At 48.1% G+C, this 10,695-nt stretch overlaps 1 protein-coding gene and 3 non-coding genes across 4 annotated transcripts; all 4 read right to left on the bottom strand.

Moving 5' to 3' along the window:
• Window positions 1-254: 254 nt before the first annotated feature.
• LOC121582136 (60S ribosomal protein L37) lies at window positions 255-2,883 on the bottom strand. The gene is made up of 4 exons (XM_041897740.2): window positions 2,781-2,883; window positions 1,952-2,087; window positions 1,371-1,455; window positions 255-367 (listed from the first exon to the last, which is right to left on the bottom strand). Exons 1-4 carry the CDS (start codon window positions 2,781-2,783, stop codon window positions 298-300), a joined length of 294 nt encoding a protein of 97 aa, XP_041753674.1. The 5' UTR covers window positions 2,784-2,883; the 3' UTR covers window positions 255-297.
• Window positions 663-737, bottom strand: LOC121583735. Its single transcript, XR_006003592.1, has one exon. It is a non-coding gene; the product is annotated as a small nucleolar RNA SNORD72 (small nucleolar RNA).
• LOC121583734 lies at window positions 1,716-1,794 on the bottom strand. Its single transcript, XR_006003591.1, has one exon. It is a non-coding gene; the product is annotated as a small nucleolar RNA SNORD72 (small nucleolar RNA).
• On the bottom strand, window positions 2,161-2,239 carry LOC121583733. Its single transcript, XR_006003590.1, has one exon. It is a non-coding gene; the product is annotated as a small nucleolar RNA SNORD72 (small nucleolar RNA).
• Window positions 2,884-10,695: the final 7,812 nt, after the last annotated feature.

Raw genomic sequence — 10,695 nt, 5'->3', positions numbered from 1 at the left:
CATTTCTATGGCCGTTAGAAGCTATGTCAACTGATGATTAAAGCAGTGGCTTGGGAAATAATGCTTTTTCAATTGGACCAAATGTGCAAGTTGACAAACACTCTTTAAAAAGAACAGCCAGGTAGGATAAGTGCAAATATTTATTCAATTGGGATTGGTGAACCCCAGTGCACTGCACAGTTCACACTGATCTGTGGAAAGAGTTCATGGATGATTCATGTTATACTGAAAAAACCCCAGACAAGACTCAAAACTATCAACAACACATTTATTTAAACAAGTAAATCCAAAGTGTGTCTAGGATGAGCTGGAGGCAGCCACTGCAGCACGCTTGGGCTTTGGGGTGGTCCCTTCCCGGAATCCATTCCTGAAAAGGATAGGGAAAGAAAATAAGATCTGAACATTATGTAGAAGACTAGAATTGTAACCTTACGGCTCACCTAAGGTAATTAGCAACTTTTCATTCAGTCACTATAGGTCTTTACAGGTTGTGGTGTTATTTGTGAAAGTCTGTTGGATGCATATGCTAGTGCTGAACCAACTATGTAACAGATTGCTATTAACAGATGCGGCAGAATAAATGGAGTTCTATCTGGACCCTAGGTCAGTGGTTTTCAAAAGTATTCTCCGGGACCCCTAGGTCACAACTGATGGGGTAGTGAAGCTTGCCTCAGTAAAAATCTTAATATCACTGTGATCTCATTTGTTCAGACATTTTGTGACATCATTGGCAAGCTCATTTCAGCTAGCATTTTCAAAGCAACAGTTTTAACAGAGCAAACAGGCGGATAGCAGTGGCTTATTGGGCCACAACCAGACTCAGGAGCAGAGATCGATTCACATATAACAGTGTCAACCACCACAAATAAACTCTCACATTGTAGAATGACCTGAATGTCCTTAGCATTTGATTAACTCAGGCCCTTGAGATCCAGTCCTGCAGGTTTTCATTTCTCCACCTAGGGCCGAGGGTCTGCAGCTTTTCGCTCCACCCTTGTAACTAATTCATCAATCAAGGTCACCACTTAGTAAAGGAACTCCCCTCACCTGGTTGTCTAGGTCATAATTGAAAGTAAAAACCTGCAGACACACTGCCCTCCGTGGAATGAGTTTGACACCCCTGCACTAATGTTAACGATTGGCTGGAGTCCACACACCAGGGTCGCATTCAGTAGGCAGGAATCAGGAGAAAACGCTTTGAAAGGGGAAGAGCGTCCTACTTGAACTTGTCCAATGAGAATGCCATTTTCAGATGCAAAACATTTTGCCATGTGCCCTACTGAACGACCTTGGTTTTCCAGGCAATGGGGCAAAAATCAGCAGGACTGTGTACCCCTGGCTTTACATGAGTACTCTGTTGATGTGCTCACCTGAATCTGCGGTAGACGACCCGCAGGTGTCTCAGGCGGCCGGACCCAGTGGTGTTCCTCCTCTTGGCCTTAGCGCTCCAGTTGTCTACAGAAAGAAACAGGTCAACACACAAAAGGGGCATAGCAAAGGGAATTGTCACAAAGCAGGATCAAAGGTTTTGCCAGCAAACATTCCCAAATATCCTCAACTTCATTTCCAGAATAGACTAAAAAGTTATTGTTAATCTGTTAGCTGGTCAACTTTGAGATCCTGATTTGTGATTTCTCACTCCTAGTCAACAGACGTGGGGGCACACAAGTTAGGGAAAGATCTGTCATCCAATGTGCATGCATGGAGAGGTTGGGGTCTCGTCTCAGTCACAAAGTAAGAATCACTGAAATTCATATGTTCAGACATTTGTATTGAAAACATCATTGACAAGACACTGGGTAGTAAACATGAATTGTGTCATGCTGCACTGTGTCAAATATTCTAACAAGTCAATAAGGCAAGCGGTAAAAGATGCCGCAACAACCCTCAGCATTCAACATGTTGAGACAATAACTAAACCATAAATGATCGTTCAAGGAATGGCACTTACATCTTCTCTTGCGTTTCTCAGGATACCCACACTTTCCGCAGGACGACTTCTGCAGGTGGTAAGCTTTGGAGCCACAGCGACGGCACAGAGCGTGCGTCTTATTACGCCGCTTTCCGAAGGACGATGTCCCCTTCGTCTGAAACACACAAGGTCCATAAGTTAGCCAAAGAGATGTTTGTCATCCAGTGTGCATGCATGGAGAGGTCGGGATCATGTCTCAGTCAACAAGTGAGAATCACTGAAATTCATATGTTCAGACATTTGTATTGAAAACATCATTGACAAGATTGGTAATTCTTTGCAGAGAATTAATCATTTGCTGTACAGCCGACTGTATGCTTAGGTAATTAAGATGGACTAGGAACGTTTCTAGGCAACTTAGGTAGTTAGTTCAATGTTTGCTTTAAGCAAGGCAACCAGTTAGCAATGCTTCCTTTGCTAGAAAGCTGACGTTAGCCATGTTGCCTAGTGGTAGTTAGGCATTGAGCTAGCTAGTTATACATGTTCACATTTATTTAAGTCATGTGAATAAAGCATTACATAAAACACTTCCCACCCGAAAAAAAAGGAAAAGGGTGCTTTAGTTGAAAGTGCACTTTACTTTTGCCGGTAACAAGCTAGCTAGTTGAATAGGCAAGTTAGCCAGCAAGCATATAGGCAAGCAAACGTTCAAGTTTTTTTTTACACCATCTAACTTTACATCAAAAACAATATCGATGAGAAACCATTATCGGTGATTACAAGTCGTAAATCACAACGATCTATGGTAAAATAAACAGATACATCAATAGATGTTGTAAGATACATCTCTGACTATTTTTCCACTCACCATTTTCTTCCTGTGGGTGGGTGAAAAGAGACCGGAAAAGGCCTTAGTGTTCCATTCAATCACAACCGAGGTTGTTCCGGTGTAACAGTAAACTAAGCCCCCTTAATTATGACATGCGTTTTCATTCAACGAATAGCCGACAGAGTACTAAGGATGTAAAGATTTATTTCAATACACTACTCAATGCAAAACCGATCAATTTGTTTTGTTATTCATGTCAGGCACGGGCCCTGTTTGAATACTTTAAAATGCATACTTCCTTCTTTGCTGTTACCCACACATCCAATCATGTTGGATAAGTGATTACTCCAAGGAAGGGAAGAGGAAGAGGGACGGATATAATTTGTGAAGTATTCTATCTGGGCCACTTCTATAGCTTGCTTCTGAAATGGATATGAATGCACAGATTTCTTCCTTAGCCTATCAAGATAAAGAGTCCACAACGTTCGTCAATACAGAAGTCCTAATACATGAACACCATACAAATATGCTTTGAAAGACTTTACACACGTGGAGTAGCATACAAGACAAATAATTCATTTCAATCTGTCAATCAATGTCAAATTGTGATCATCATAGGCTATATAATAACTGATGCGTTTGCAACATCAATTGCTTTTGAGTGTTATATAATGTTTTGCCACAAGATGTTGCCATTCAGCTGCTTGTGGCTAGGAGGGACAATTATCTAAAGCAGCTTCATCTCCTATATGCTTTCCCTCATCTGAAACCAATTTAACTGTACAGTTTAAGTGCGTTCCTGCTGGGTATCCGCCATATTGCTATTCCCAGATTTGTAAAGCGGAAGGAGAGAGGAAAATGACAGGAATCCACTCTGGACAAATTGAGATGGACACACTGAATGAGCATGTGACGTGGTGTGATGGGTGATTTGAAGGAGTCAGATGCAGGAGGGTAAATCACAGAATAACAGGATTTATTCCGGAATACAGAGTTACGCAGTAATGCGTCAAAACAGTCCAGTGCGGAAAACCGGCACACTGGAACCAACAAGGTACACGGGGGAAATAACCCGGCAATACAAATACAAGGAGCTCAACCGAGCTTCACTATCCTCACAATAAACAATCACACACAAAGACAAGGGGGCAGAGGGAACACTTATACAAGTACTGATGAGGGGATATGAACCAGGTGTGTGTAATAAACAAGACAAAACAAATGGAATGATGAGATGAGGAGCGGCAGTGGCTAGAAGGCCGCTGACGACGAACGCCAAAGCCTGCCCGAACCAGGAGAGGAGGCAGCTTCGGAGGAAGTCGTGACAGTACCCCCCCGACGTGCAGCTCCAGCAGCGCGCCGACACCGGCCTCGGGGACGGCCAGGAGAACGCGGAGCAGGGCAAGCCGGATGGTGACGGTGGAAATCCCGCAACAGGGAGGGATCGAGGATATCCCTCACCGGGACCCAGCACCGCTCCTCCGGACCGTACCCCTCCCACTCCATGAGATACTGAAGGCCCCCCACCCGACGCCTCGAATCCAGGATGGAACGGACGGAGTACGACGGGGCCCCCTCGATGTCCAGAGGAGGTGGAGGGACCTCCCACACCTCAGACTCCTGGAGCAGACCAGCCACCACCGGCCTGAGGAGAGACACATGGAACGAGGGATTAATACGATAATCTGGCGGGAGTAATAACCTATAGGTAACCTCGTTTATTCTCCTCAGGACTTTGAACGGCCCCACAAACCGCAGGCTCAGCTTCTGGCAGGGCAGGCGGAGGGGCAGATTCCGGGTCGAGAGTCAGACTCGATCACCCGGTACAAAGACCGGGGCCTCACTGCGGTGGCGGTCAGCGTTGGCCTTCTGACGACACACGGCGCGTTGGAGGTGGACATGAGCAGCGTTCCACGTCTCCTCCGAGCGCCGAAACCAGTCATCCACCGCAGGAGCCTCGGTCTGGCTCTGGAGCCACGGTGTCAGAACCGGTTGATAACCTACAACACATTGGAATGGCGTTAGGTTAGTGGAGGAGTGACGGAGAGAGTTCTGGGCATATTCGGCCCATGGCAAGAACACCGACCACTCCCCCGGCCTGTCCTGGCAGTAGGAATGCAGTAACCTACACACATCCTGATTCACCTGTTCCACCTGCCCATTAGACTCGGGGTGAAAACCAGAGGTCAGGCTGACCAAGACCCCCAGACGTTCCATGAACGCCTTCCAGACCTTGGATGTGAACTGGGGACCCCGGTCAGACACCATGTCCTCTGGTACCCCATAGTGCCGGAAGACGTGTGTAAACAGGGCCTCCGCAGTCTGCAGGGCCGTGGGGAGACCGGACAGAGGAAGGAGGCGGCAGGCTTTGGAAAAGCGGTCCACAACAACCAGGATGGTGGTGTTACCTTGAGAGAGGGGAAGATCAGTAAGGAAATCAATACTCAAGTGGGAACATGGCCGTTGTGGAACTGGTAAAGGCTGTAACTTACCCGCTGGGAGGTGCCTAGGTGCCTTACTCTGGGCGCACACCGAGCAGGAGGAAACATACACCCTCACGTCCTTAGCCAAGGTAGAACACCAGTACTTTCCGGTCAGGCAGCGCACTGTACGCCCGATACCTGGGTGACCAGAGGAAGGGGACGTGTGTGCCCAATAGATCAGACGGTCACGGACAAGAGCAGGCACGTACTGCAGCCCAGCTGGAGATGGCTCTGTGCCTAACGCCTGCTCTATATCCACGTCCATCGCCCATACTACCGGCGCCTCAATGTAGGAGGCCGGGAGTATGGGGGTGTTGTCTGTGGGCCTCTCCTCTGTGTCGTACAGCCGTGACAGTGCGTCTGCCTTCACGTTCTTCGTACCCAGGATGTATGATAGTGTAAAATCAAACCGGGTGAAGAATAGGGCCCACCTGGCCTGGTGAGGGTTCAGCCTCCTCGCTGCCCGGATGTACTCCAGGTTATGGTGGTCCGTCCAGACGAGGAAAGGGTGTTTCGCCCCCTCGAGCTAGTGCCTCCACACGGTCAGGACTCGGACAAGAGCCAACAGCTCCCGATCACCAACGTCGTAGTTCTGCTCCGCCGGGCTGAGCTTCTTGGAGAAGAAGGCACAGGGGCGGAGCTTGGGTGGCGTGCCCGAGTGTTGAGATAGGACCGCGCCTATCCCTACCTCGGACGCATCACCCTCCACTACGAACGGTAGTGATGGATCGGGGTGGGCCAGTACCGGGGCTAAGGTGAACAGACCCCTCAGGTTACTGAAGGCCCTGTCAGCCTCAGCAGACCAGCGGAGCCGGGACGGCCCACCCTTCAACAGAGATGTGATGGGAGCTGCGACCTTGCCAAAGCCCCAGATAAACCTCCGATAGTAGTTGGCAAAGCCAATAAAGCGCTGCACCTCCTTTACCGTGGTTGGAGTCGGCCAATTACGCACGGCTGAAAAGCGATCTCCCTCCATCTCCACACCTGAGGTGGTAATGCGGTATCCGAGGAAGGAGACAGACTGCTGGAAAAACAGACACTTTTCTGCCTTGACATAAAGGTCATGTTCCAACAGTCAGGCCAGCACTTTGCGAACCAGGGACACATGCTCGGCGCGTGTAGCGGAATACACCAGAATGTCATCGATGTAGACCACTACACCGCGACCAAGCATGTCCCGAAACACCTTGTTCACAAAGGACTGGAAGACGGATGGAGCATTCATCAAACCGTAAGGCATCACCAGGTATTCGTAATGCCCCGAGGTTGTGCTGAATGCTGTCTTCCACTCGTCCGCCTCTCGGACACGCACCAGGTTATACGCACTCCGGAGATCTAATTTTGTGAAGAAGCGTGCCCCATGCATTGATTCGATCACAGATGGAATGAGGGGTAGATGATAACTAAATCGTATCGTCCCCTTGTTCAGTGATCGGTAATCAATGCAAGGGCGCAGACCTCCGTCTTTCTTCTTCACAAAAAAGAAACTCGAGGCGGAGGGCAAAGTGGAGGGATGTATAAACCCCTGCCGCAGGGACTCGGAGACGTATGTCTCCATAGCCTCCGTTTCAGCCTGTGACAGGGGATACACATTACTCCTGGGAGGCACAGCGTCTACCCGGAGGTTTATCGCGCAATCCCCCGCCCGATGAGGTGGTAATTTGGTCGCCTGCGTTTTGGAAAACGCGTGCGCCAAGTCGAGGTATTCGGGGGGAATGCGCACGGTGGAGGTACTGTCTGGACTTTCCACCGTGGTTGCACCAACGGAAACCCCTAGACACCTACCCTGACACTCTCGCGATCACCCCGTGAGAACCCTCTGCGGCCATGAAAAGGTGGGGTTGTGGAGTGCTAACCAGGGAAGACCTAACACAACAGGGAAATCAGGACTCAATAATAAAAAAAGTGACTTGCTCTCGATCAGTCTTGTGTGTAACCATAGTGACTGGTGCTGTAACTTCCCTAACGAACCCGGACCCTAATGGTCGACTGTCAAGTGCTCTGATGGGGAGTGGAATGGATAGGGGAACCAATGTAATGCCTTGACTATGTGAAAATGACCTGTCCATAATGTTCCCAGCTGAGCCTGAATCGACCAGCGCCTTACACTGGGGAACTACAATGTAATCAGGAAAGTGGATGGGTAGGGTACAGTGCTCAGCAGAGGGCTCTGAACGAGTGTGGGTGTTCGATACCTGGGGTGACGTGAGAGTACCCTGCCTGCCGCCTCCAGACCCAAAAGAACGCTGGCGACATTGTGCAGTGAAATGTCCTCTCGTGCCACCAGAGTGACACTGGCGCTGTCGTCTTCCGCTCTCCCGGATCGCCGCTCCACCCAGCTCCATCAGCTCGTGATCCGGGTTGGGGGGGGGGGTGGAACAGGCAGGCCCCCTCCAGGACGTCCTCTGGCCACCAGCAGGTTGTCCAACCGGATGGCCATGTCCACCAGTTGAGTGAAGGACAACATGGTGTCCCGGCAGGCTAGCTCCCTTCGGACGTCCTCCCGTAGATGGCACCGGAAGTGGTCGATGAGGGCCCGCTCGTTCCACCCGGACCCAGCTGCTAGAATCCGGAACTCCAGGGCGAAGTCCTGCGCGGTCCTCGTCCCCTGCCTCAGGTGGACCAGCCGCTCGCCTGCCTCTCTATCCTCGGGCGGGTGATCGAAGACAGCCCGAAAGAGGTGAGCGAACTCCCCCGTAGTTGTCCAACGCGGCTCCTCCTTCATTCCAGACCACGTTGGCCCACGCCAGGTCTTTCCCAGAGAGGCAGGAGACTAGGGCGGACACCGGGCTGATGCTTGAATAGTATTTCTTTTTTTTTTAACCTTTATTTAACTAGGCAAGTCAGTTAAGAACAAATTCTTATTTACAATGACGGCCTACACCGGCCAAACCCGGACGACACTGGGCCAATTGTGCGGCGCCCTATGGGACTCCCAATCACGGCCGGTTGTGATACAGCCTGGAATCGAACCAGGGGGTCTGTAGTGACGCCTCAAGCACTGAGATGCAGTGCCTTAGACCGCGGCGCCACTCGGGAGCCCAGAGTATAGCTCCAGTTGGAGGAGGAATCCCTGGCAGAGAGCAGCTGTCCCGTCGAAATCCCTAGGTCGGGATATATGGATCCCTCTAGATGCGGGTGGCTGGATCCGGTCGCCCAGCTGGTCCCGACAGATTGCTGGGTAGCATCGTCGAATGCTCCCGGACCCGTGCCACGACTCCAGGCATGTGCTCCTCTCTTGCTGACTCCATGGCGGGTGTGTGATTCTGTGATGGGTGATTTAAAGGAGTCAGGCACAGGAGGGTAAATCACAGAATAACTGGATTTATTCCGGAATACAGAGTTACGCAGTAATGTGTCAAAACAGTCCAGTGCGCAAAACAGGCGCACTGGAACCAACAAGGTACACAGGGAAAATAACCCGGCAATACAAATACAAGGAGCTCAACCGAGCTTCACTATCCTCACAATAAACAATCACACACAAAGACAAGGGGGCAGAGGGAACACTTATACAAGTACTGATGAGGGGATATGAACCAGGTGTGTGTAATAAACAAGACAAAACAAATGGAATGATGAGATGAGGAGCGGCAGTGGCTAGAAGGCCGGTGACGACGAACACCGAAGCCTTCCCGAACCAGGAGAGGAGGTAGCTTCGGAGGAAGTCATGACACGTGGACTGACTACCAGTTGAGTTTATGTTGTGCATTCAAGTTTTTCAATGGCAAAAACAGAATTATGTATATTTCTAACTTGTATATTGTGACGTTATGCTCCCGAGAAAATAAAGGGGAGGGGATAAATATTGCTGATAAATTGCAGATCAATTACTCAAATTTAGAGTTTTGTTATTCAATGTGCTAATGATTGGTGAGGGTCTCTACATGCATACACATATTTTTATTTAAATCCATCAATTATTTTTAGTTTTATTGAAAACATTTTTGGGGGGAGGCCTAAAGTTAATACTCTTGCTGCCTCTCTTTGATTATTGATCTGTGGAACATTCTCCATGTATCTAATCATATTTTTACAACGGGTGGGTCTAATCCTGAATGCTGATTGGTTAAAACCGCATTCCAGCCTGTGTCTATTCCACAAATGACCACCGGCTAAATCTATGACTATTTACTCTGTTCCATCTGACTGCGCAATCCACTGTCTCATCAGCCCAGCCAAGCAATTTATAAACTTGTTCTCCACTATAAAAAGCAACTAGACATTATCTCACATTTCTTTTAGACTAACATTTAGTTTTCAACAGCTGAGATAATAATAAATAGTAATATGCCATTTAACAGACGCTTTTATCCAAAGCGACTTACAGTCATGTGTGCATACATTTTTACGTATGGGTGGTTCCGGGGATCGAACCCACTACCCTGGCGTTACAAGCGCCATGCTTGTAATCTGTATAAACCTTGCTGTCTGTCTCTCCGACATTTCCAACATTGTTTCAATATTCAAATTCGATCTCCAGCGGTCCCATAGTAATGAACGTGTTGGGAGTCGGGACGAGACAGACAGGCAGACAGTGTTTCTCAGCCAGTCAAAAACATGAATCAGCTGGCATCATTTTTATGGATATATACAAAGAAATGTAAATTGAAAAAAGGTATAACGAAACTAAGTGCAGCTAATTTGCAGTATTTCCAGCATCAGTTTGAAATGATTGTGTTAGCTGTGTTGAACAACAGTGTCCTGACGAGCACATTTTCTATGCCAGGCGAAATCATCCCTCATTAGCTCATTGTTATGGATGTATCCAAATAAATGTCACTAGAAAACAGCTTAAACAAATGCAAAATAAGCTACTTTGCTGTTATTCTGGCTGCACTTTTTGACGTGACTGTAAGTTAGCCGTAGTTGGCTAGCTAGTAAGCAAGGGATAAGAACGTTGCCAGCCAGTATGGCAATGGAACATTTAGAATGAAGAACTGGGATTTATTTTTATTTTTATTTCACCTTAAGTCAGTTAAGAACAAATTCTTATTTACAATGATGGCCTACCAAAAGGCAAAATGCCTCCTGTGGTGACAGGGGCTGGGATTAAAAATAAATACATAAAATATAGGACAAAACACACATCACATGTTGCAGCTATGGTTGCGTCCATAGATACAGAACAAAAAGACTGAACGTCTCTAGCAACCGAACCGATAGAACGAACGACCAGCCGGCTTGGGTAGCAACCCTAGCTTTGTGTCAGGACTATATCTTGTGGAAGGATGAAATAGTATGAATAAATTCATAAAAATTATGTTTTTTAATGAACATATGTCAATCATTATATGTTGGTAACCCGTTGTATAAAAGTGATAATTCCCTCGAAGCCGGTGTTTAGAGGATGTATTGGCACGGTTTGCCAGCCCGGGACTTCGTCTCGGGCCTAACAACACCCGTGCCAATATATAATCCAAACACCGGCTTCTCAGACATTATCACTTAAATCATTTTTATCAGTAAGA

Source organism: Coregonus clupeaformis, chromosome 15 (genome assembly GCF_020615455.1).
Source record: "Coregonus clupeaformis isolate EN_2021a chromosome 15, ASM2061545v1, whole genome shotgun sequence".
Taxonomy (NCBI): domain Eukaryota; kingdom Metazoa; phylum Chordata; class Actinopteri; order Salmoniformes; family Salmonidae; genus Coregonus; species Coregonus clupeaformis.
Note: the sequence above shows the minus strand (reverse complement) of the source record. Positions and strands in the feature narration are given on the sequence as shown.